Raw genomic sequence first — 27233 nt, 5'->3', positions numbered from 1 at the left:
GTCATGGGTCTTGACACAGAGCCAATGATGGTTCTAACACAAAACCCCAAGGAGGATCCCAAGATACCGAGTTGGAAATATCTAAACTTAAAGTGGGCTAAAGTGGCTCCTTTTTGCTTATGAGAGGCAAAAATATCCAGTTTGTTTGTTTGTTTGCCAGCCCTTGGTTTCTATAGAGGGTGCGTTATTGCTAAACACCACGCAGACACTGATAAGCTGTTCCTGGTGATGCATGTTCATCCACACACTGACAATGATTTTCTGAAACCGTCTCAAGTGATGGTTTCTGATTACAGTTTTGTCATGCCTGTCACTTTTATCTTTATATCCCACTTAAATGTCAGGTTTCATGCATTTTATTGCCTTCTTCGCTTTGTACTATTATGTTGACTTGAGATACCTTCTTTCCTTGTATGCCCCTAGTGCATCTATGCTTCTATAAAGGAAGTTTTTCTGTGCCCATATATCTTGTTTGAGCATCCAGAGGGTTTCCAGCTGCTCACAAGATACAACCCAACGCTCATATTCATATGAGCTCTTTTCTATAATACTGCAGGTATTAGGTACTCCTATATATTTACTGCAATCTTGTGCTTGTCGAGGCTTGTGGCAAGATCTCTTCAAGATCTTCATTCCTGGGGTAATGGTTGGAGTTGATCTGAAAGGTCTTTTCCAACCTATTTGATTTTGTGATTCAAAAAGCCTTTGCTGCCTGTGGCAGGGGGTTAGAACTGGATGAGCGTGAAGGTCCCTTCCAACACAAACCATTCCATGAGTCTATGAAAAACAGGGAGCAGGGCTGTGTTTTGCTTGGTGGAAGCTAAGGTTTTGTTTTCTTAAATCAAACATGTTGGGTTTTTAATGATTTTAATGTTATATATTGAATTGTTCAGTAGAATGAAAAAGCTATAGAAGCAAAATGAAACGGAGACGTAAAGAGTCACATACATAAACCAGTAACGGAAGGATGAGACTTGCAATATATACTAGATATAAAAAAGATATACTTTTTTTAATCTTCATTCTAAGTATTTGTTAAAAGTTTCATAATTCCTATTGGTTCTTAATTTTTAAAGTAATAAAGTAATGTAATATAACATATTATATAAAATTATATAATGTATATCATATAATGTTACATTAGATTAGATTAGATTTTAATCCACAGAAGACAGTTTGCACTGTCTCCTCCTGCCTTCCCCTTCCACCATGCTCAGCATGTGCTTTAGAGCCTAGTACACCAGCAGCAGTGTTCTGGCCTGGTAAATGGGATGTGTTTAAAACATGTTGTATCTCTGGATTCAATATAATCTGTACAAAGGGTGGCATTCTTGGTTACGTCTGGCTGGCTGAGAAACATCTGATGTGCATAGAAATGTTCTGAATGGGCTTCAAATATAGCTTAATATCTGGTACCCATTAGACTTACTCTAATTACAAGTAAAGTCTTTGCTTAACCAGTCATTCCAAACCATCCTTGATCTTGTCAGCAGCAGGCGGTTTGGTTGTGCTTTAGAAGGGGGAAAAAGAGAGCAATGAGAGAATTGAGCCTTCAGTTTCAGCTTTGCATATATTAAAGAAATAATGATGCTTTTAGGAAGTACAAGCAGCTCATTGCACAGGACCACAGTATTTTGGCACAGTTCCTGTGCCAGCTCAGGCAATCCGTGTCTATACTGTTCCCTATGTTCGATCCACAGACTCTACAGAGGAGAACCATTTACACAAGGACCTGCTAACTTCAATGCTGATCCTGCTCCTGGTCTTCATCATTTTCATCCTGTTGGCTGGGTACTTTTTCAGGTAGGTGTGTGTGGAGCTCCGCTTGCAGAAGTAGCTCAGCCTTGTTTCGATATGATCTAACAAGGAAATGAAAGGCGTGCTTATGGTGAGGCAGGAGGCTCCATCACAGCACAGGGGAGGCTGTCGCTGTGAAGATGAACAGAAAGAGCTTCTCCAGAATTACATGGTTGGTGAACAGTGGTTTAGGAAAACGCTTGTTGCCTTTCAACAGAGTTACTCAGATTAATGGCTGTGTGTATTTCAGGTTCAGAAGACACAGGAAAGCTGTTGTGAACTCCGGGGACAAAAAGATGCCAAATGGGATCTTAGAAGAACAAGGTACAGAGAGATTTGCTCTCCTTCCCACTGGGAATTTTGGTTGTGTACGGGCTTGTTTGCCAGTTTGAGTGAACCTGCTCCAGTGGAAGGTGTCCCTGCCCATGTCAAGGGGTTGGAACTGAATGAGCTTTAAGATCCCTTCCAACGCAAACCAGTCTGGGATTCTGTGATTAATTAAGAATTCAGTTATTCAGTTACGTTTGCTTTTATTAATGAGTGTTGTTATGAAAGAGAAGACACTAAAAAAGTAGAGTATTTTAAGTATATTTAAGTCTATCCGTATATAATCTTAACTTTCAGTTGTTGGCTTTAAAGAATTTTCACTTTGTTTCTTTGTAAATGTTTCTTGTGCCCTTTCTATATGTGTTGTTAGGATGCCAGCTGAGATCCGGGTTTCTGCCATTGTGATCTTTTTATGTAGAGAGGAAAATGGCAGTATTTCTTCTTAAAATGGGGGAAAAATAGTCCTTAGCTCCTTGTGAAATTACTTGCTGGTTCCTGAATGTAAAGAGAAAGAAGGAAAAAGGGTAGACAGGGCAGCATTTGCAGCCAGCAGCACTACAAGAAAGCACTCTCAGGAGCTGAAAATGTTTTCCAATGGCTTTTTTAATGTGCTGGATTTGGTTCTGTGAGCAGGGAGCCCTTTGGGTGGGTTCAAACCCAGCCTCAGTTCAAACCCAGGTAACGTGGAGGGGCTGTTTGGTTCTTGCTTCCAAATTGTGTTAGCCGTGACAAAGAGAAAAGCTTAGTTCATGATAACAGGAGTTCCCTCTGTGCTTTGTGCCAGTTCCACGTTGCTGCATGTGAACTGAAGAGCGGGTTAACAAACACGGTGGCAGTCTTAGGTCAAACCTCTAAATATACCCATTGGCTTCCTGTTGGGTCGGTGGCTGTGCTCAGGAGCCCTGGTGAGCGTGGTTTGGACATCCCCGCGGTGTCCTGACACCAGATAATGCCCTTTAGTGAGGGATGGTTACTGGAGGAACCACCAAGTTGTAGTTTGCAAGCATGGCTGCTGGAAGTCACCTTGTCATTGTCAGTGTGTAGGAAGTGATCTGCCTTTCTCTTTGCTTTCAGTTGTAGATAAAACTTATCTTCACCATACAGGGGACTTAATCCCTCCACTTCTTCCAGCCACCTGTGGGGATGCTCATTGCAATTTCTAGGTGGTCGATTGTGCTCGTGAGGGCTGTGAAAGCAGGAGAAGGTATCCTGGGGCTTTATTTCCCCGTGTGGGGCAAGGTCTTGGGGGCAAGAAGCATCCACAGCTGTCTCCATACCAAACTGTGCTGGGGCAACTGAGAGCAGCAGCTCATCTTGGGGCAGAGTTACTGTTGTCTGCCAAGTTGAAGATGATGATATTATTATTATTAGTAGTAGTAGTATTAGTATTATCAGTATTATTACTACTACTACTATTATTATTTCCCCTTCACAAGTGAAATAATCTAGCAGCATCCCTTTTGTAGTAGATGCTAAAAGTTGTCCCTGCAGACAGCAGAGCAGCTTGGGGTTGGCACACTGTTCATCAGCAGAAGGAACCTTCTCCTTTCCTAAATACAACTTGGTCACATTTTTAATCTGTTGTAAATAGAGACATCCTGAATTTTAACAATATGGTTCTGCTTGAATTTATTATGTTCTCAAAGCAGCTCCTTGGCCTGTGGTTTTGGGTTCTTATTTCATTTAAATAAGCTTTATCACTGATGGAAGTCTCATGTGGGAAGTTCATTTTGGCAGCTTCTAATTAATTAGGTTGGAAATAACTTATTATCTGTTGCTCTGGACATGCGTTTAACACAAACTTTCCTTGTACTGACAGAACAGCAACGGGTCATGCTGCTCAGTCGGTCTCCCTCGGGCCCCAAGAAGTATTTCCCCATCCCAGTAGAAAGCCTTGAAGAGGAGATACGGATGCGGTCAGCGGATGAGGGGAAGCTCTTCCGGGAGGAATTCAATGTAAGTTCTCATTGTGGAGTGAAAAGTGGGGAGAAATCCAGACATCAGCAAACATTAGTAATTCTTTCAAGAGTGTTTGGTACGTGATGCTGGTATCGCAAAGTCTTGGCTTTCGTATATGCTCTGTGGTGTGTGGTAGCCCTTTATCTGGACAAAATCGGTAACGTTAACTGCTTTATGATATGGCGGTGCCAAACTCGTAATATATAAACTGCTTGACACTTGCTAACCTTGAAAGATGATCTTTAGTGTTTGCCTGAAGCTGGAGAAAAGGAGAATTGGATATGACTGTGCTTAGCATTGATTTTCTTTATGGTGGTGTAGGGTTTTTTGGGACTCAGAGTATTCCACCTCTATGGGAAGTACTCAGAGGAGAAGACGCAAGTGTGGCCTTTAATATCGCCATAGTGAGGTTTGACTTTACTGGGCGGGGGGGTGTAATGACCTTTTGCTCTTTGTTACCATCCCATCACTTCCCTCTCTGCAGCACCCTGTGCCCTAGCACATTCATTTCTCTGAAGCATCTCAACTTTAAGGTTTTTCCCTTTAACGTGTTGCCTTGGTCAGAAAAGAGGTTTTAGTTTCTAGCCATACCCTGAGCTTTAGCTGCGTGTGGTCATACAGGAGTCGTAACTGAAGCCTGTGGTGAGCTGCTGCAGGGCCAGTTTTGGTGGACAGATAGCGTGATGTATTTCTCACACGTCTGCATTTGGGGCCTTTTCCATGCTTTTTATTATTTCTGTTTACTTCCCATCACAGCAGAAGCAGAAGCTTAAATGTCAAAGCTGGAGTTGTCAAAGAGCCGATGCACACATTGATTAGACAGTCTGTTAAGCCACCTTCTTAATTGGTACCATATTTATATCTGCAATTTGGTTGATGATATATTTAAACCACACAATTTCAGTGCTGTAGCAGAGAGGGGGGATTGTGGAGATACTTATCAGAGTTGACAAAATGAATGTGAAAACTCATTTGAGGAGATGTGTGTGTGAATTTTGACTCTCCTGATTAATTCCTTCTGTAGGAGCCAAACAAATCATCTGGTTTTATATTTAAAACCTGCTTTGCTTGGATCATTTTCTGCACCATGCTGTGGGGGTGTGAATTTGTCTGAAAACTGGGGGTCCAGTCCCCATAAATAAGTACTCCAAGCAGTGATGGCACAGAAAGTCTGATCAATGCTTTATGTGGGTTCATCTGTCCCTGCTCTGTCTCCTGTGGCAGCTTGTGTGGATGTATGAGCTGTTTGCTCGATCCTGAGAGTAGAAGAAAGGGTGAAAGGCAATTGAAAATCAGAGTGACTGATATTGTAGGGTAAACCCAGAGAGATGACAAACAGAAGTCAGTTATTGCAGTACTGATAGGAAAGGGGCTGAGAGATCAAGAGCCATCAGCACAGACGTCTGCGTGATAACATCTCCTTCAGAGCATCCCTCAGAGCTCAGCTCCATCCTCCCACCAGCTGAGGTAACACCTCTGTCTGCCCCTTGAAGCCAAATCCTGCAGGGTTTTGGTGGGTCCAAAGCTGTCCCCTTTGCTCAAGGTGCTTGGGTAGGAGTGGACCCTGACTGCAGCACTAGGCTGGGGATGCTCAGGGGATGGGGATGCTCAGAGGATAGGGATGCGCTGGGGGATCTCAGCCCATTGTGGTCTTTGCTTCACTCAGCCTGATCTGACATGTCAGGGGGTCAGGCGTATCTGGGAATGCAGATACAGGGTCTCCATTGGGAATTTCAAGCAGGTTTAGATGGAAAATGATGAGTCCATGAGCCAGTATTGGACAGGCGCATGGACCATTCAAAGAAGTTTGGACCCAAGTGGGTTTTTTGGTGAAAAAGAGAAGAAAGCAAGTGCTGATAGATGAAGTCATGCAGCAGGTAGAAAGGATTTTTGAGGACAGTTCTCCTGTGTGCCTAATGATGTTCTTCAATACGTCTGATTTTATCCATAAAGCCTAAATTACCCTTAAGAAGTGAATCGCACTTCTTGCACTTGTGCACTAACCAAGATAGCAAATGCTCCTTCTACTCGCAATTGCTTCATTTTTAATTACTTGATTCCTTTGTGAACACAGAGCATTGGGAAAATGATGTTCTTTCTTCACAGGGAAAAAAGAAAATCATGATGAAACCCCCACATTCCTTTCTGTGTGGGCCTTTAGACTCATAGAATAGTCAGGGTTGGAAAGGACCTTAAGATCATCCAGTTCCAACCCCCCTGCCATGGGCAGGGACACCTCACACTAAACCATGGCACCCAAGGCTCTGTCCAACCCGGCCTTGAACACCGCCAGGGATGGAGCATTCACAACCTCCCTGGGCAACCCATTCCAGTGCCTCACCACCCTCTCAGTAAAGAATTTCTTCCTTAGATCCAATCTAAACTTCCCCTGTTTACTTCTATTTATCATCCACACTGCAAGATGAGCTGGGTGTTGGATGTTTGCGCTTGGTTACCTATTGCCTTGATTTGCAGATGAATGTCTGAAAAACCTTCCTGTAAGAAATTGCTTTTAATATCACCCTTTTGACTTGATTGAGATGTCCCTGTGGCTTGTTCTCAGAGAAAGAGGAGGAAATGTGCTCCTGCTGGGGGGAGATCAAGCCCCTTGGGAGCTTCAGAGAGATCTTAGGATTCCTGTGAGGCGGGAGCAGATAAGGCTGTGGTGGCAGCAGATGATCCACCACCATCAAGACTCATCAGTGCCTTGTGATTCATGGAGTGATGGAGAGGATGCAGTGAAGTGCATCCTTGATGAATCGCATCCTGTGCTCTGGAAAGGGGTGGGAGCAGCCAAAGGGGCTGTGCCTTGCACTGGGGTTCAACACCTAATCCGGGTCGTACAACACTGAGTTTCTAGGAAAGACATCAGCGCTTTTCAAGAATAAGTAGCAGGGAATGTTCCTTGCAGAACCCTGGAGTGGTTTGATTGGAAGGGACCTTAAAGCTCATCCAGCTCCAACCCCTGCCACGGGCAGGGACCCCTTCCACTGGAGCAGCTTGCTCCAAGCCCCTGTGTCCAACCTGGCCTTGAACACTGGCAGGGATGGGGCAGCCACAGCTTCTCTGGGCACCCTGTGCCAGCGCCTCAGCACCCTCACAAGGAAGAACTGCCTTATATCCAACCTGAATCTCCCCTGTTTATTCCAGAGGTTTTCCATTACTTTGCCAGAGATAATTACTTTTCATGCGTTTTCCACACGAAGATGCAGAACTTATCTGGCTCTTTATTGGGAATTTGATGCCTGGATGTTGACAGTGGAAGGATTCATGTTTGAAGCGCTGATGCTGTTGGTTTATGCAAAATGTAAATTAAGTTTCTGTGTTTTATAAATCGTAAATGTATTTTTAATTAGCAAAACCCTGGGCTTCATTCAAATAAGGAATCAAGCAGTTTGCTAAGAGCAGCTTTCATTTTCAACTCTTTATTTAACGTTCCCTCCCCTTTCTTTTACTTGCATTCACAAGTTAAAGTGATATTTAACAACCCAAACCCACAGGCGCACGTTGCTGTTTCCTCTCTGGTGGTAGTGAAGTCCTCCCCATACCCCCCCTTTCATGTTATGTCACCCTCACAGCACGGGTTGCTGCTTTTAAGGGGAAATTCCAAGGCCAGCTCTGTGCCAGGCAAGCAGAGCACTTGCTTTAAGCTCTGCAGTCACTGACTATTGTTTTCCCTTCTCCAATGTGACTCACACTGGGCGGTAGGAGAAGGGTGGGAGAAGGTGGCTGTGCATTCCCAGACCGCTGGGGTTTTCCCTTGGTGGGATCCAAGCTGCTGACACTGGGTTATTTAGGAGTTCAATACAAGAAGCTTAATGAAATCCAGTTCTTGTTCATGCAGTTTGCAGGGAGGGTGCAGCTAAAAGCACAGGGCAGAAGCCTCGTGCCGTGTCTCTTGATGAATGATGTGTATCTGACTCTCCCCTTGCCCCAAGCTCTCTGCTGCAGCTCGAGCTCAGTGGTGGTGTCTCTACAGCTCAGGCACTTCCTTGGTTTCATCTTCATGGTACCACAGAATAGTTTGGGTTGGAAGAGACCTTAAAGATCCAGTTCAAACCTCCTGTAATGAGCAGGGACATCTTCATTTAGATCAGGTTCTGGGAAACACATCCAGCCTGGCCTTGAATGTCTCCAGGGATGGTGCACCCACCACCTCTTGGGCAACCTGTGCCAGTGTTTTACCACCCTCACTGTACAGAATTTCTTCCTTGCATCCAGCCTGAATCTCCCCTCTTTTAGCTTAAACCCATCACCGTTCACCCTCTTCCTCTCTGTTTCTTCCTTCCATTTGATTGCTGTGCAGGAGTGTTGTGTTTTGTTGTTGTTGTTTGGGGGTTTTTTTCAGCTTGACTAAATTTATCTGCAGCCTCAGATCTTGCTGATCCCTTGCAGAATTTGACGTGTGCTCGTACAGCAGCTTCCCGCATGAAAGAACTGTGATTTATGTTCTATTTCCTCCCTTTACACCAGCGTTGGACCCTCACCTGTGGACCTAAGCAAGGTGTTCGATAGTGAACGTTCTTCGCAGCGAGCTATTAACAATCAAACTCTGTGTTGTTGAGCCAACTGTTGTGGCTAAAAGTAGGAGCGGAGCGCGGCAGAGCATCACATCCATGCGCTGGGTCATGGCGCTGTGAATCACCGCGGCAGATGGCAGCTTCGTTTCCTAAATAACTCTGATCTCGGGGGGGGGGGGGGGGGGAAAATTGCTTCTGTCTCCAGAACTGCTGAACTCGTTCTCTGGAGCAAAATCTGCCGGGATGTAGTTTCCTGTTATAATGAAAGTTACTGCAAAGAAAGTTTAAAGGCAGTGGTTTAATTCTGTTGGATGCAGAGCAATGTGTATGGATGCAGATTGTCACTAAGCCATGGTGCAGTCAAGAGTTAACTGTTTTCTAACCCATTGACTTCTCTATTTGTGGTTTTTTTTTAGTCCTTAACATCTGGATATGTGCAGGGAACATTTGAAATGGCAAATAAGGAAGAAAACAGGGAGAAAAACAGATATCCCAACATCCTGCCATGTAAGACATTACCTTTTCAATCAGAGCATTACCTTATCAATCAGAGCATTAACTCTGGCACTGTGCAGGTTGTAGTAGTGTTCATTTGCTGTTGAAGTAATGCAATTTCACTTCACAAATGTTCTTTCTACAGTGTTTTGTGGCACGTCTCTAGTATTGATCTCCTGTTAGGTTTTACATAGTGGTTATACAGTGCTGTGCTATAAGGCGCTCATGGGGTTCTACCAGAATACACTGTGTCAGATGGATATTTTAGGGTCTCAGCTTAGTTTGGGGCAAGAAAACCTGGAGAAGTTTGGGCTTCCAGTACTGTAGAGCTGCAGTGACAGTGACCTCCAGGTTGAGAGCGATGCAAAAGGCTTAAGGAGAAAGTTAATCGATGAGAACTAGGGGCAAGACAGGAGAAAGCTGTTTTGGGTGAAGTGTGTGCTTAGCCTGGCTTCCTGCTTGCAGGCACATAACGTATTTCAGATTGATAAACATGCAAACATGCTTGTAATGTGTTTTCTTCCAGATGACCATTCCAGAGTGATTTTGAGCCAAATCGATGGAGTCCCACCTTCAGACTACATTAATGCATCATATATAGATGTAAGTTCAGTCTCCCTCAGCCTGTGTTTGTGCTGGGGATTGCCCCGACACAGGGGCAGGACCTTGCCCTTGGCCTTGTTGAACTCCATGAGGTTCACTTGGTCCCACCTCTCCAGCTTGTCCAGGTCCCTCTGGATCCCATCCCTTCCCTCCAGTGTGATACAGCACCACACAGCTCGGTGTCATTGGGAACTTGCTGAGAGTGCTCGATCCCACTGCCCATGTCACCAACCAAGATGTTAAACAGCACCAGACCCAATGCTAAAGAATAAGTATTTTTCTGCTGGCATATGTTGGCATTTCATCTTTTAACTTCTCTGATGTTTTTTTTCTATAGGGTTATAAAGAAAAGAATAAATTTATTGCAGCACAAGGTAATGTATTCTCGTTTCTCTATTCTCTACACCTTATGGCTGAACATTCAATTTTAGATGTGTTTTCAAGGTTATTTTCAGCTGCACATTGTGGCCAAGCATGAGGTGGGATTTAGAGGTTAGTCTTGGAACCAAATAGCTGTGAGTGTGAGGTAACACACTGCATTTAGACCTGCAGATACTCTGAGTGAAGAGGCTCACCTTGCCCCCTCAACTCCTGCTTTACTTCTCTTAAAAATTGGTGTCTCCTGATTCCACAGCAATCCCGCTATGGAAATGAGCATTTTCACATGAATTCTTATGCTGGTTTAGTCACAAATCTGGGGACTCCCAGACAATACAAAACAACAGCTGCCCCTGCCCTTCAGAAATCATAGAATCCTAGACTGGTTTGATCTTAAAGCTTATCCAGTCCCAACCCCTGCCATGGGCAGGGGCACCTTCCACTAGAGCAGGTTGCTCCAAGTCCCATCCAACCTGGCCTTGAACACTGCCAGGGATGGTTCCTGTCCTGTACAGCAGGATGAGCAGCTCTCAGGCAATGTTGGACCTTGGTATGGGGGAGAACTGCAAAGTAGAAATACTAAATGATGCTCCTGCCATAGTCTGCTTAATAGAGAGTGTTTCAAGAGGGAAGATACCTGCTACAAACATACATTTGAGTGTAAATGCTTCTGTCTGCAGGACCAAAGCAGGAAACAGTTAATGATTTCTGGAGGATGATATGGGAGCAGAAGTCGGCCGTTATCGTCATGTTAACCAACCTGAAAGAGAGGAAAGAGGTAAAAAGCTTTGATTTGCTCTGAGATGTCTCTAGGAGAGCGTGCTCCAAAAGCAGTCGTGGCTGCTCAGCATCTGGCCAGCCGTGTTTCTGACTACTTTCTTCTCCAGCCCCTGTTAGCACGTGGGGGTTTCTGCTCATACACGTAGTTTTCATTTCTAAACTACAAATTCATACAAACTGACCTGCAGGAAACTATTTCAGTAGCTAATTTTGTCCTGCATAGCCCATAGCCAAAAGCAATTCTCGTGCCTGAGCTTTTATCGCACTGGAAGGCTGTGCTTGTGGGTAGGTTTGGTTGGAAATGAAGATAAAAACTCTGTTCATTTTCCTCAATATTATAGTTCAAATATTTTCTGGCACATGCGCAAAATGAACCAAAGCTGCTGCTTTATGACAGTAATGCTGTTCCTTTCTGGCCCCCCATTCCTCCTCATACGCATCTTGCTGCTCGCATTGTGTGACTTTCTACTGGCTGAATGCTGAGACACACACAAGTGTGAGACATTGAACTCAGTTCCTGCTTGACAGACTTGCGAAGCTAAGTTAAAATATGATGGAAATAAACAACAAGAAGCATGAAAGATACTCTTTCATTCTTTCCTTATATTTTCTTTTCCCCTGTGGGACAGTTTGGCACACTGAGCGTGCTGCATCCTTACTTGAAATACATCTAAAGTCATCAAAAACTTATGCCTTAGGGAAAAACTTTGTGTCCCAAGTGGTTGTGGGAATGGGAGGAGGCAGAAGCCACCCAGTGGTGGAGAACCAGGCTTCTCTTGCCCCTCAAGGGCTCCTGCCAGTGGAGAAATATGGGGATAAGCAGCAATAGCTGGCCTTGGGAAGGAGATGGATGACGAGACGGAAGAGGATGCAGTTGTGAGACATTACAGAATCATATGGTGGTGTGAAAGTTGGTCTTCGTACCTATTTTGGGCATTTTTTACAATAACAAAAATATACTGCAGATACCATCAGCTAACTGCAGTCATGAGGACAGGCGTTCCTTGTCTGCCTCTTTACAGTAGTACTTCTGCCTTGTTCTACTATTAACTTGATGAAGCTATTTACTATTAACTTGATGAAGCTCAAATGGCAAAGGCAGTCTGTAAGTGGAGCCCATTCCCAGTATGAGAAGCCAGCACTGTTAAATCTGGATGTTCCAGATAGGAACTGCCTCGCATTTCACACCTAGAAAGTAGACTCAAGACATCGTAGTCCCCATTGTTAGGCACCCCTTAACAAAAAACCCACGCAACCCAAAAGCTGTTTAGGTCTGGCTAGGTTAAAAACGACTCCAAAGCTGTTCTCACCTTCTCTGCATAAATTTGAGCTTCAACAGCACTAGCAAAGTGTTAAAGTTGTGTTGTGCCAGATGAGAAACTCTGCATAACTGTATTCATACTTACGTATCCTATCTTCATTGTTTTATGAGTAACCAACAATGAAAGCAGACTTATTGTTAACCTCACTGTGTGTTTGAACAGGAAAAGTGTTACCAGTATTGGCCTGACCAGGGGTGCTGGACTTATGGAAATATCCGTGTGTCTGTGGAAGATTGCATAGTCCTGGTAGACTACACCATCCGCAAGTTCTGTGTTCAGTCAGTAAGTACAGGCAGTGCTCCCTATGGGAATTCGTTTTCATTTTGAAAGCAAATTGTTATGGTGTCAAATATTTCCTTAAAAGAAAGTCAGGGAATTTGCGTGCCCAGAGCAGTTGTGGCTGCCCCATTCCTGGCAGTGCTGTTTGCATTGGAAGAGTTTCCATGGTTTGGGTTGAAGGGACCTTAAAGCTCATCCAGTTCCAATCCATGCCATGGGCAGGGACACCTTCCACTGGAGCAGCTTGTTCCAAGCCCCTGTGTCCAACCTGGCCTTGAATAATCTATGGTAATTTTACTCTGTGTTTGTATTTTACATAAGCTGTAAAATTCCTTGAGTTAGGCTCTAAATGTTACAGGAATTGGTCGCAAATAACCACAGCAGTTTATGTATAAACCTTTGCATGAAAAATGAAGTGTCAAACTTGAGCTCTGTGTGTTTCCTGCAGCTTCATGATGGTTGTAAAGCTCCGAGGCTTGTTACACAGCTCCACTTCACCAGCTGGCCTGATTTCGGGGTGCCTTTCACACCTATTGGGATGCTGAAATTCCTGAAGAAGGTCAAAACATTGAATCCTGCCCATGCTGGACCCATTGTGGTTCACTGCAGGTATGTATGTGCTCCTCAAGCCATTCCCTTAGCCTGGCCTGGAGTTACATGTGTAATATCAAGGCTAAATTGTAATCTACTCTTAGGCTATGGAGTGTGTGTATGTGTATATAGAATCATAGAATAGTTAGGGTTGGAAAGGACCTTAAGATCATCCAGTTCCAAACCCCCTGCCATGGGCAGAGACACCCCACACTAAACCATGGCACCCAAGGCTCTGTCCAACCTGGCCTTGAACACTGCCAGGGATGGAGCATTCACAACCTCCCTGGGCAACCCATTCCAGTGCCTCACCACCCTCTCAGTAAAGAATTTCTTCCTTAGATCCAATCTAAACTTCCCCTGTTTCAGTTTGAACCCGTTACCCCTTGTCCTGTCACTACAGTCCCTGATGAAGAGTCCATCCCCAGCATCCCTATAGCCCCCTTCAGACACTGGAAGTTGCTCTGAGGTCTCCACGCAGCTTCTCTTCTCCAGGCTGAACAGCCCCAACTTTCTCAGCCTGTCTCCATACAGGAGGTGCTCCAGCCCCTGATCATCCTCGTGGCCTCCTCTGGACTTGTTCCAACAGTTCCATGTCCTTTTGATGTTGAGGACACCAGAACTGCACACAATGCTCCAAGTGAGGTCTCACGAGAGCAGAGCAGAGGGGCAGGATCACCTCCTTCGACCTGCTGGTCACGCTCCTCTTGATGCAGCCCAGGATACGGTTGCTTTCTGGGCTGTGAGCGCACACTGCAGCCGGCTCATGTTCATTTTCTCATAGACCAACACCCCCAAGTCCTTCTCTGCAGGGCTGCTCTGAATCTCTTCTCTGCCCAACCTGTAGCTGTGCCTGGGATTGCTGCGACCCAGGTGTAGGACCTTGCACTTGGCATGGTTAAACTTCATCAGGTTGGCATCAGCCCACCTTACAAGTGTGTGGAGGTCCCTCTGGATCGCATTCCTATATACATATGTTCCTATATATGTATTTGCTTACATATGTATATATGCAAAGGGCAATATATTATATAATATGCTGAGCTTTTTGAGAGCCCAGGGTAAAAACCATTTCGAAAGATCTTTGCTGTCACTTTAATACTCAATCAGAAGTTGTTGTTCCCTTGTTTGTTTCTTTTTTATCCATGAGTGATATCCAGTATTTGGTATAAATATGCTCCTTTGTCAGAAAAACAAGACTCATAATGCAACTCTGTGACCTTTGCCACTAAATGCTCCTCTGGGAATTCATCCCCCACGTCTCCCACAATACAATTGCAGTTTGCTATGTAAATCATCCATTAAATTCCTAGAAAGTTTGGAATAAAGACTTGCATTTAAGAGACTTCAATGCTGCAATTTTAAGAATGTCCTACATAGCAATGCAGAACATATTCCCACTCGTTTGGTCACACACACATGAACATCCTGCTATTAAAGCCTTGTGCTAAACTGTTTGAATTCTTGTGGTAATGAGAGAAACTAAAACTCCAGATCAGTTTTAAGAGACTAATTGCAATCTCTATAGCAACTGGAAGCTCACAGCTGAGCAAGAAGTGTCTTTTCAGGAACAGTTATCATAGAATAAAAAGAAGGCTTCATCTTTCTGGGTCCTGTTTTAAGGGAATGGCTGTAGATTCCTGTATTTTGTCTCTTTTGATCTTGCTTGTATCAGACACTTAGAAATTCACTCCAAGAGTCATTGAAGTGTGTGCTACTGAAAAAGAGCATGTTTGACCTGGCCAAGCCAGCCTTTTTGGTTCTCCATTGCCATCCAGATCTCATCTTCTCTCCCAGGTGTCACATAGAAGATGCTTAATAAAAGCATTAAATGGGAAGCGGAGCTTTTAGTAGTCTGACATAGTCTTTCCTTTGAGAAAGCCACAATGTTCTTATATCCTCTTACCATGTTGTTCTGTGGAGACTCTTATTGGGCTTGAGCTTTATTTTGCACCCACAGGAAAGTCTGTACTTAGTTTAATTAGCAGAATTAGAGGCAAAATGAAGGGAAATATAAACTCAATAAAAATCTGCAGAGATTTAGATATAATGAAATATAATTGTCCAACGGGACACAGCAGCACCGGTGTGTGTCAGCGCTGGGGGCTGGTGCAGCGCTTCAGCCTGTGAGGAATAAAGGACCAGAGAGGTGACACTTCATTTCCGTCACGGCTCAGGATGTGACACTGTTGAATTGTTGAGAAGAGGAAAGGGAAACTCATCGAGAGTGAGTAACCATGCATTTTTAGTGAGCCTTTATACAAACATCACCCAGAAACTGCTCAAGCGGAGTCTTCTGGAAGTTAATAAAACACTAAGTTAGCATTTGGAAGGAGCAAAGAACAGATAAAATGAGGGAAAACCAGGATTTTCTGCCTGTTTTTCCCCAAAGTTTTCAGGAATACAATTTTTGAGTGAGCAGAGAGCTCCACTGAGGAATAGCTGAGTAACGGAATACCCCAGCATAGGCTAAGGATGGATGGAAGGGAACCTGCAAGGCAAATGTCAAGGTTGGCAAAATTACCAGCTTCAGCAGGCACATACAAGGATTGAATTAAGTCAGGTAACCTTGGGGCAGAGGCCACGGGGATGGAACAAGGATATGTGAAAAGGGATTGTGTACGTATAAGGAATAGACGTGAGGAAGCTGAGTGTAGGGTTCAGTGTGTATAAGCTCACAACAAAGGGCACGAGTGAGCTGGCAATGGGTGACCCATGCTGACAGGTGGCTTCCAGGACACATCAGGAAGAGGAAAGTCTCTGTAAACTGTGAGTCATGACACTAGGACTTGAGGTGAACTCATCCATGGTGACAGAGGTCAAACATGAATGAAAGGAAGAGAGAGGGCAGGGAGCTTTGGCCACCATGGGGTGGGAGCTGCGCTGGCCCATGGTCCATGGCCACAGAGGGGCTGGGGAGAAGGTGTTTGGATTGGGATGTGGCTGAGCAAGGAAAGCGGGGAGCCTGCCAAACCTATCATTAAACACAAAGGCATTTGGAGGCAGAATGTTACAGCAGGGTTGTTGACTATGAAGAAGTTGTGTGAAGTCTTGGTGGAGGTCCATGGTACTCCATGGGTCTGCTCGTCTCCATTGGATGTCTGGAACAGGAGGACCTGGGGGCACAGGTTTCACATGGCTTTTGCTATTAAATGATATTCGTGTACATACGAACTAAGTCATATTATGCATGCAATAATTTTTTACTGGTGTTAGTTGAAACTTAACATTGCTGAGCGTTGATGTTTGAGCACGTTGGGATGGGGGAGAGATTTTTGTCACGTTTCAGAAGGTGTTTGTGGACATCACATCTATTTCTGTACTAAGTGAGCTAACAGGAGGTTCAAGGGGAGCTGTTAATGCCTAGCACAGGATGCCATGCCCTTTTCCTCTGAAAGGAAGAGCTGAAAGTGGCTGGAGTGATGTGATTTATAATGATCGTGCTCCCTCTCGTGGCTCTTCAAGGATACAAAAGAAAGGATTTGGGGATGGTGAAGTGTAGAACTTGTAACAAGTCGCATGAAAGAGCAACCAAGAAAACAGCTAAAAGTTAAGAAAAAAACGTTTAAAATGTCATCTTAGACTGAATTGTTTTCACTGGTCAAGCAGATTTTTTTTTCCAAAGGTCTTTTCTAATATAATTCTGATTTCATCCTTTCTGAGCTGTTAAGAGGTGACCTTTTACATGAAGAACTTGCCTGGTTTTTTGCTATCATTATTAAAATAATGAAGTTTTGTGTCTCACAGTGAGCATTTCAGTCCAGTATAAACAATGTAAGTTCTACCTGTGTCATTGCTATAGCAATTCCTGCAGACTTGGTAATTCCATAGAGGTTTATGGTTGTTTCTGTTCCCTTCCCAAGCGCTGGTGTCGGCCGCACGGGCACATTCATCGTTATTGATGCCATCATAGACATGATGCACGCAGAGCAGAAGGTCGACGTCTTTGAGTTTGTCTCAAGGATCCGTAACCAGCGGCCGCAGATGGTTCAGACTGATGTAAGTGGCCTTTAATAAGTTGGAATCACAACTTTTCCTGCTCAGAGAAGAATATCCTCCTGTATTTCCACTCTGATATGCGTCCCAGTATGTCCTGTTCTGTTGCACGCCTGGATAAGTGGGAAACGAGCAGAGCCTAGTAGAAGGATGGGGCTGGGAAGAAGATAAAAGGCATGTTAGGACTGTGAAGATCACCATAAGGCACGTCATCTTCAGGTATCCAGGTTTCCCCATGCACATGAGAGTGGTAATTTAGGGACTGTGAGCAATGTAACAAGAAAACTCTATTTTAGCTTAAGGTATATTTGGCAATTAGTAGATTGTAGACCAAAGAAGATAGATGAGAAAGGGCCAAAATTCATAGTTTCACTTCCTTGTTCTGCATACGCTTACCTGCCTCTTTGTTCATTGCAGATGCAATACTCCTTCATCTATCAAGCCTTACTTGAATACTACCTCTACGGTGACACAGAGCTAGATGTGTCCTCCTTGGAAAAACATCTACAAACATCACACAACGCAGCGCCAAACCTCATCAAAATAGGGCTAGAAGAAGAATTTAAAGTAAGTACGACACAGGATTAGTAAGTGTGCAAACATGTAAGCCCAAAGATAGTTCAGAAGCAGAAGTGTAACCTTAAGAGCAAAGGTCCATCAAAGCAGTGACTTGGTTTGTTTTGTGCTTGTAGTGAATGGGTCTGCGGAGCCAGTGAATGGGGCCTTGAATAACATCCTGTTCTGCAAATGCTCATTCAAAACTGCGTGTTTTAGGGCACTTCTCCGATAGTTTTCTGTTTGTTTATGAAAGAAAAATGGCATTATTCTTTGGGTCCGGTGCTAGGTGCCAGATCAGATAATGCTGGCAGAGGGAGCTGGATTACAGGCTCCTATTTTGCATCTCAAGGGGAATGTTAACTCAGTGATGACTGGCAGCAGAGGGCATTGCAAAGAATTTACACATCTTGGGCTGAATATCCACGTCTGTCAGGAAAGGGAAGGAAAATAAGCATTTCTGCGTAGTGGAGAAACCCCAAATGCAGAGAGCAACCACACTGGCTGTTTGTGATAGTGTTTTAAAATGGACTTTGTTGTCTGAGGAAGTAGGTAGAACTGTTCAAGGGCTCATGCTATGCTAAAATATTTATTCTATAGATAGGTCTGAAGCATTAAATGACACCTAGGGGGTCACTGGAGTTCTCACTTCCCTTTAAAAGATTAACCTAATTAGAAACTGAGATTGGGAAAAGACAGTGATGTAGAAATAGAGGTGAAAATAAGTCTGATATAGCAACAAGTTTCATTTCAAACAAATGAAAACATCAAATATTCTACTTTCTCCAGCATTCCTAAGTTTGGTTTTGCTGTCCCTGTGCCAGCAAGGGTGCATCGAAGTGCAGAGAACAGCCTTTAGTTCTGGTGTGTATTCTGAAAAGGACTTAAGATGGTCCAGGATCAGTGAGCCCACCTACACCCAGAAAGAGTGGAGCTGTGTTATCACCACTGTGACAGTCTCTGACATAAAGTCTGTTGGACACAGTATTGCAGAGTAGCTGAAAAGGGATCTCTCAGAGGGTAGGGGATTCTTTTAATAGCATGTTGCTAGTACTAGAGATTTACTGGAATAGAGATAAGGTTCTGAAAGCCACACTTGGGTGGGCCAAAAGTGTCTTAACCCCCCTGAAAAATCCACCCAAAATGGTAAAACCCACTGTTATTTTACAGCCTTTAAACATTATTGATAAGCCTTGGGAGGATGTTCAGATTCTTCAATATCGGTATGAAAAACATACATGACTATTACATGACTGTTTTTCTTAATTCATTTTTAAACATGGGCCAATGAAGTGGGTTTTGTGCCAAGTCAGCTGGCTTTGACTCCGTTACACTTCCGTGCCTAATAAAGGCACTTAGGAACTCTCTTTAGTACCAGGTCCGGTGAGTGAGAACCATGCTGAGTTCTCATCCTCATTTGTGTGTTTTCTTGCAGAAGTTAACAAACGTTCGGATAATGAAAGAAAACATGCGAACTGGCAACCTTCCAGCAAACATGAAGAAAGCCAGAGTCATCCAGATTATCCCATGTAAGAGATGGACTTCTTATGTATAGAAATATGTGCTGTAAATACTCAATGACCCTTAGGCTGTTGTGTTATAAGTGTTGTATTGGGATAACTCCAGAGTAGAGCTCCTGCCTGGATTTGGAAACGGCAATCCTGCAAATCACTGCATATAGTGTCATGGAATCATAGAATTGATTTGGGTTGCAAGGGACCTTAAAGCTCATCCAGTAAAGTGCTGTTTATCATAGAATAGTCAAAATCTCATCTCAAGTCTCCCCTCTGGCAGGTTAAAGCCATTCCCCTTGGCCTGTCCCTGCAGGCCCTTGTCCCAAGCCCCTCTCCAGGTTTCCTGCAGCCCCTTTAGGCACTGGAGCTGCTCTCAGGTCTCCCCTCCAGGAGCCTTCTCTTCTCCAGGCTGCCCCAGCCCAGCTCTCTCAGCCTGGCTCCAGAGCAGAGCTGCTCCAGCCCTCGCAGCATCTCCATGGCCTCCTCTGCCCTCGCTCCAGCAGCTCCATGTCTTCATGTGAAAAAGTCTGAACTGCTCTGCCTGTAAAATTGAAACGCTTTCAAACCCTCTTGTACCTTGCAGAGTGGTGGTTTTGGGGTTTGCTTCATTTTTAGCTAGAATACACTTTTTAGGGGTGTTTCCATTTGCCATCCCCCTGAGTTTGTTGTTCTCTCTGCAGGTATGTCTGCTCCGAATTTCTAAGGAATGTACTGATACAAACAGTATCTTCTCCTTACAAAGTGTAATGAGCTCATAAAGTGTCTGCAGACAATTGAATGAATTGGTTTTTACTCTGTCAGTATAAAATGTGTTACCATCAGGTATTTTTCAGCAGCTTCGCCTTCTAAACCAGTGTATTTCTGTGTGGTTCCATGCCTGATCTGGAGCAGCACCGTAGTGTCTGCACCTGAAAATGAAGGTTTCAGACCTCGCCGTATCCTGCGTGAATGGGAAAGCAACAGCAGTAAAACCAGTGCCCTCCTCCTGCTCCACGCTCTTACTAAATCCTGGATAAGAGCTTTGGGACAGATCAGAGATGTTACTGGTTTCGTTCTTTCACAGATGTAAGCATGGAGCGGTCACTACCCACTTACTAATAGTAAGACTGTTTTCTTTCAGATGATTTCAATCGAGTGATTCTGTCCATGAAGAGAGGGCAGGAGTACACAGACTACATCAATGCTTCCTTCATAGACGTATGTATCAAAAAATTCAGGTATTTAAACTGCAAGTCACATATTTTGCTGTTGCTGATAAGTCTTTTTAAAGAGACACAATCAGCTTATGAAGAGCATGGCCTGTTTTGTTTAGGTTTGGCTTATGAGAGTTTCCATACGTTTCTTATCTGGTGTTCTCATTTTCAGCTTAAATGGTTGTGCAATTTAGATGTTCTGTTAATATATATATTTCTAAGTCTGGTAGATATTGTATCTGCTATATAACTAGGGTTAGCATCTCATTGTGAAATCTGTTCGGTTACCTGTCACTGCCGAATTTCATCCTTTCAGCCATGGCTGTAAAAAGTCATAAAACACAACTCAGGACTGTGAATTTAGGTCTTTTTTCCTTTATTTCTGGCCATAAGCAAGAGTTGGGTGGGCTCCGTGTCACCAGATCTGTAGTAACCATCACGCTGTTGAGCAGCGTGGCTGGTGGGAAGCACCAGTTTAAGTGGACTCAGGGAAATGGAGCACGTTCTGTATGAAGACAGGCTGAGAAAGTTGGGGCTGTTCAGCCTGGAGAAGAGAAGCTGCGTGGAGACCTCAGAGCAGCTTCCAGTGTCTGAAGGGGGCCTACAAGGATGCTGGGCATGGACTCTTCATCAGGGACTGCAGTGACAGGACAAGGGGTAACGGGTTCAAACTGAAACAGGGGAAGTTTAGATTGGATACAAGGAAGAAATTCTTTACTGAGAGGGTGGTGAGGCACTGGAATGGGTTGCCCAGGGAGGTTGTGAATGCTCCATCCCTGTTGGTATTCAAGGCCAGGCTGGACAGAGCCTTGGGTGCCATGGTTTAGTGTGAGGTGTCCCTGCCCATGGCAGGGGGGTTGGAACTGGATGATCTTAAGGTCCTTTCCAACCCTGACTATTCTATGATTCTATTCTAAGTAACTATTCTATGATTGTGTCTCTGACCATCGTCCCCATCCCTCTCGCTCTCACACATCACAACATGAGCAGACCCTGGTCTTTCTCCGCAGGGCTATCGCCAGAAGGATTACTTCATTGCCACCCAGGGACCGCTTCCACACACGGTGGAGGATTTCTGGAGGATGGTGTGGGAATGGAAGTGCCACACCATCGTTATGCTCACAGAGGTGCAAGAGAGGGAGCAGGTACATGTCCCACAGCCCCCAGCTGCACAGCAAAGCACTTGGTGTTAACACCTCTGAAACATGAGCATTCATATTAGAGCAACTTTTGTTGCCTACCAAGTCTGCCTTGCCCAAGATGAGCCCCTGCTTCGCTGTTTGGTGTGGGCCAATGGTGCTGCTTCCACTTGAATTGTCAGAAACCCCACCAAAACGACTGAAAATGATGGTTTGCAAAAGGACCCAGTTGACATGAAAAGCATAAAATTTAGGGGGGTGCCTGACATGGAATAGCCATGTGGGATTGGGGAACAGCAGGACAAGGCTTTTGTGAGGACTTCCATCCCTGTTCTACCAGTAGAACCTCCAGTGGCTTATTCAGAACCCCTCCTAGTACGTCATTCATCAATAGAGGGAGTCCTGTAGCAGCTCTGTGTGCTGCAGTTTGAAGATTCAAGGTGTTTTAGTGCTGTGAAATGTGCTTTGTTGGTGGTTTTGGGAGGGTTTTTTAATGACACTGCACTGCTTTCAGGAGTTAATATTTTACTCTGTTTCAAAGCAGTATTTGGCAGAGCCTGCCATGGTTTAGTGTGAGGTGTCCCTGCCCATGGCAGGGGGGGTTGGAACTGGATGATCTTAAGGTCCTTTCCAATCCTGACTATTCTATGATTCTATGATTCTGACTCCCAAGTTTTTATCGTTGTAATGGTTTATAATATAGGAATATCTCATTGCTATATCCTTAGTTATTAGCCTTTTCATTACACTGTTTAGGACACATTTATTATGTATGTCAGCCCCTACATCAGAGATTCATGACAATGTGGATGAGTGGAAAAAAGTTTAAGGACCATTTACAATTCTCTCTCAATTTTGCAGGAAAAATGCTGCCAGTACTGGCCATCGGAGGGCTCTGTAACTCATGGAGAGATAACGGTAGAAATAAAGAACGACAGCCTGTTAGATGCCATAAGCGTAAGGGACTTCGTAGTTACATACAACCAGGTAACATGGTTATGACATGAAGGGTTTTTTGCATTTGAGGCATTTAAAATTATGATTATACAAGTGAAATGAGGGGATTTCTATCTAAAGATAAATGTGGTTCATCAACATCTGACACAGGGGTGTGGGGTTTGGTTGTTTAGGGGGGGTTATGTCTTCTTGTTGCTGTTACTCTTGTATTTTCTACCCTCTCCCACAATATAAAGGGAAATTTGATTCCAGATTTTTAAATCCTATGAAGCCTTTCACAACACATGGACCTGTCTTTGCCTGTCAGCTCTTCCTTTATGTTTCCCTGTTACAGGCATGATCTATTCAGACTGATTATTGACCTTTTCGGCACACATCTCCTCACTGCATTATTTCTGTAGGATCTGATCTGCATTGCTGGTGGATGTGCTGAAAGCACCAAGCATCAGCAGAGACCCAGTGTTTGCAGCTCTGTGCTAGCAAGAGTTAGACTCATAGATTGGTTTGGGTGAGAAGGGACCTTAAAGCTCCTCCAGCTCCAACCCCTGCCACGGGCAGGGACCCCTTCCACTGGAGCAGCTTGCTCCAAGCCCCTGTGTCCAACCTGGCCTTGAACACTGCCAGGGATGGGGCAGCCACAGCTTCTCTGGGCACCCTGGGCCAGCGCCTCAGCACCCTCACAGGGAAGAGCTTCTGCCTAAGAGCTCATCTCAGTCTCCCCTCTGGCAGGTTCAAGCCATTCCCCTTGGCCTGTCCCTGCAGGCCCTTGTCCAAAGCCCCTCTCCAGGTTTCATGCAGATATTTAAGGTAAAAGTGTGTTTCCATTTTGAAGTAACAACAGGATAAACCTGGTGTTTTACAGGGTAACCAGGAGAAGCAAAGCAGGCTCGTCCGGCAGTTCCATTTCCATGGGTGGCCAGAAATCGGGATTCCTGCAGAAGGAAAAGGGATGATCGACCTGATTGCGGCTGTCCAAAAGCAGCAGCAGCAAACAGGCAACCACCCCATCACTGTGCACTGCAGGTGAGAGGCACCTCTTTTTCCCATTATTAGCTAAGGAACCAGCTTGCTCTCCCTCTTTTTCCTTTTTTTACTGTTTTTACGACAGCTTTCCTCCATAAGGGAGTAGACCACATCCATTAAAAGACGATCAATAAAAACTAAGTAAAAAGATAGGGAAAAAAGAAAACCTAGTATTTCATAAAGGATTTTTGCCTTGTCTTTGGCTAAATCAGCAGATGATGATGGTGGACTTGTTGGGCAAGAGTAAACAGACCTATTGGTACCTGGGGGTGTTGTAGCCCTGCACCTGAGCTTTGCTAAATGCTGTGATGAGGGAAGTGGAGCTGTGGGTGTGTTGTGGTGGTGGGTAATACACCCACCAGTACAGTGCTGCAGTGTTCTGGCAGCATCAAAATGCTGCTGGATTTTACAGACTATCAGGAGAATTAAGTGTTGCCTTGCCCGGAGCTGAAGGTGAGATGTGCTCCTGTCCTCGGAGGCAGAGAGAAAATGATACTTACATTAATGCTAAGAGGCAGCTTGTGTGTCACTTGATACACATCAGCTAGAATACAGCTTTGTCCTGGGTTTTCATGGTGGGGAAGTTTTTGGTGCCTCTTTTATCTTTTTTCCCTCCCCTCCCCTCCTCTTTTCCTTTTTTCCTTTTTTTTTTTTCCTCTTTTATTTTTTTTTCCTTTTTCCTTTTTTTTTTTTTTTCTTTTTTTCCCTTTTTTTCCTTTTTTCTTTTTTTTCCTTTTTTCTTTTTTTCCTTTTTTCCTTTTTTTTTCCTTTTTTCCTTTTTTCTTTTTTCTTTTTTCCTTTTTTTCCTTTTTTTTTCCTTTTTTTCCTTTTTTCCTTTTTTTCTTTTTTTCCCTTTTTTCCTTATTTTTCCTTTTTTCCTTTTTTTTCTTCTTTCCATTTTTTCTTCCTTTTTTCTTTATTTCTTTTTTCTTCCCTTTCTCCTTTTTTTTCGTTTTTTCTTTTTTCCCTTTTTCTTCTTCTTTCCTTTTTTCCTTTTTTTAATTTTTTTTTCCTTCTTTCTTCTTTTTTCTTTTTTCTTTTTTTTCCCTCACCCCCTGGCTTTTTCTTTTTTTTTTTCTTCCCCCTCCTCTCCCCCCCACCTCCACCCCCCCCCTGCTTTTCCCCCACTTTTCCTCCTTGGGCTGCCCCCCTCCTCCCCTCCCCCCCCTTATTTTTCCCATTTTTTTTCCTTTATTTTTCGGGTCCACCTTGTGCTTTTCTTCTGTTTTCTCAAGTGACGGATTTCAGAGTGCGGAGTTTTTACTAAGTTTTACATTTGTGTTTTTCTGCACTACATCTGCTGATTGAGAACAGACAAAATACGCAGCAGTAACGCAGTGTTGTGCCTTGTCCTGACTCCCAGCTCATCCCTTGCTTTTAAAGTATTTAAAGTTTTACAAATCAATAAAGCTGCTTCTGTTTTCTGTTCCATACAAAGTCAAGCTCCGAGTGCACATGGACAGGGTCAGACAGGTTTCAAACCCCCAGAATATAGAATAGAATATAGAATAGAATAGAATGGAATAGAATAGAATAGAATAGTTAGGATTGGAAAGGACCTTAAGATCATCCAGTTCCAAGCCCCCTGCCATGGGCAGGGACACCTCACACTAAACCATGGCACCCAGGGCCTCATCCAACCTGGCCTTGAACACTGCCAAGGATGGAGCATTCACAACCTCCCTGGGTTTCAAACAAACTCCCATTCCAGTGCCTCACCACCCTCACAGTAAAGAATTTCTTCCTTAGATCCAATCTAAACTTCCCCTGTTTCAGTTTGAACCCGTTACCCCTTGTCCTATCACTACAGTCCCTAATGAAGAGTCCCATCCCTACCATCCTTTCCCAGTCCCATCCTGGTTTTAGTAACTATTCCCTATCAAAGCCATCCCCTTTCAGTGTGGAGCCACTGTTTGGTTGATGTCAAATAGTCCCTAATTAGTGTCATCGGTAGAGAGAAAGAAATCTCTGTTTGGTTTTGCTTGTTTGGGATTTGTTTTATTGGGTGTTGTGGGTTGGTTTTTTTTTGCTATAGAGTTAGGTACAATAAATTCAATAATAATTACTGAAATATATTTTTGTTTCCACAGATGTAAAACAGATATAAGGCAAAATATACTCATTGAACACACAGAAACAAAAGACACTAGTTACTTTGAGTACACCAAGTTTCTTATTGTAGTCCAGATTGAGGCAGAACCAGTTGATTTTAGTTTCTTATATGTACTACAGCTTTGTGTGTAGTCTTGCCTTAGTTTGTCCTTATATTAATATATCTATTCAAGAAATGGTTTTGGTCCTAAGAGTCACTAAAATCATTACAGATGGATAGGACATTTTCCATCAAATTGCTTTGGAATAATGATGATGATAGTAATAATGACAATAATGATGCTTTCATATCTGTCCACCTTGTACAAGTATAAATCACAACCTAACAGGAAGCCGTGGGTTTGATTGCACGGTGCTTCTGTGCATTATAACGAAGTCTTGGAACTGAAACGCTGAAGGTTGTGTTCTCCTCCATCAGTAACAAAACCAAAAGCAGAGTGTGGGAACACTGAAATTCTCTGTTGAATGCAGATTTGAGTATGCAGCTGTGCCAGCTCATGATCTGAGTCTCAGACCTTGGCTGAGGGTGGCTCAGCCAGCTCAGGATCATCCACCTTCATACAGAAGCTCTCTGTAATGAGCCTTCATTGGTTCCAACTTGGCTCTGAGTTAATGGCCGTTAATCCTATGTCCCTTTTGGCATAGGCAAAGTGACAAAATAAGCACAAAAAATGAGTATAAGGTGGGTAATAGGAGTATTTGGCTATTTCATATCACTATTACTTCTCATTTAACATTTTTATCCTGCTGTATTTGTGTTGCAGTGCTGGTGCTGGAAGAACAGGTACATTCATAGCACTCAGCAATATTCTGGAACGGGTGAAGGCTGAAGGGCTCTTAGATGTGTTTCAAGCTGTGAAGAGCTTAAGACTGCAAAGGCCACATATGGTGCAGACACTGGTATGATGTTTAACAATGTGGATCTTTGTCAAAGGATGTCTGTTTGTAAATATTCTTGTGGGAGGAGAACAAAGGGTTGGGGTTTTTTTGCAGGTTGAAATAAATGATGTATGAAGGCTGTGTATGTACAAGGTGTTATCAGAAATCTGTATGTTGATAGATTTCTCTTTTATAGCATTTCTAAAATACAACTTGGCTAGAGATTCTGTGTCTTTTAGGAGACAGATTAAACCCAACTCTCTGAGCATTGCAGGTGACATAACATAGGAAATAAATGCCTTTTAAGCTGTGTATCGGTTGTTCTTTCTTATCTTAAAACATCTGGGCTTAAACTGGCTTGCAGTTGCTCCCTGAAAGGGAAAAATGTCTTTGACTTCTTTAAAGTCATCTACAAGTAATATGTGAAGCTTGGTCCACACACTTTTAATTGAATAAACATCAAAAAGGGCGACAATCAGCCTGTATTTGACAAGAGTGAGGTACCATCACTACCATTTAAGTTAGAACGGTCCAGTCCTCAGCTACTGGTCCAAGTAATGGTCCAAGTTAGAACATGTTGCATTTAGCAGTAGGATTTGCATAAGTCCAATTTTCTCCATTGTGATCATCCGATGCAACCAAAGCCCATTTTAATCTCTCTTTATTGTTTTTCAGGAACAGTATGAATTCTGCTACAGAGTGGTACAAGATTTCATCGACATCTTTTCTGATTATGCTAATTTCAAGTGAAACTCCCTGCCTTATTTTTTAAGTTGTCTGTATAAAGAGTTGTATATTCTGTTAATTTATTCCG

The 27233-nt window shown here is 43.7% G+C and overlaps 1 protein-coding gene across 1 annotated transcript; it reads left to right on the top strand.

The window, feature by feature from the left end:
- Window positions 1-1744: 1744 nt before the first annotated feature.
- On the top strand, window positions 1745-27233 carry PTPRE (protein tyrosine phosphatase receptor type E; the record flags this gene model as incomplete). The annotated part of the gene is made up of 18 exons (XM_080620498.1): window positions 1745-1803; window positions 2048-2121; window positions 3944-4080; window positions 9020-9110; window positions 9625-9701; window positions 10039-10075; window positions 10760-10857; window positions 12344-12463; window positions 12909-13069; window positions 16915-17050; window positions 17465-17614; window positions 19038-19131; window positions 20237-20313; window positions 21320-21454; window positions 22310-22435; window positions 23247-23428; window positions 26305-26440; window positions 27095-27233. 18 exons carry the CDS (start codon window positions 1745-1747, stop codon window positions 27167-27169), a joined length of 1965 nt encoding a protein of 654 aa, XP_080476624.1. The 3' UTR covers window positions 27170-27233.

Source organism: Psittacula echo, assembly GCF_963264785.1.
Source record: "Psittacula echo genome assembly, chromosome: 6".
NCBI classification, from domain to species: domain Eukaryota; kingdom Metazoa; phylum Chordata; class Aves; order Psittaciformes; family Psittacidae; genus Psittacula; species Psittacula echo.
Note: the sequence above shows the minus strand (reverse complement) of the source record. Positions and strands in the feature narration are given on the sequence as shown.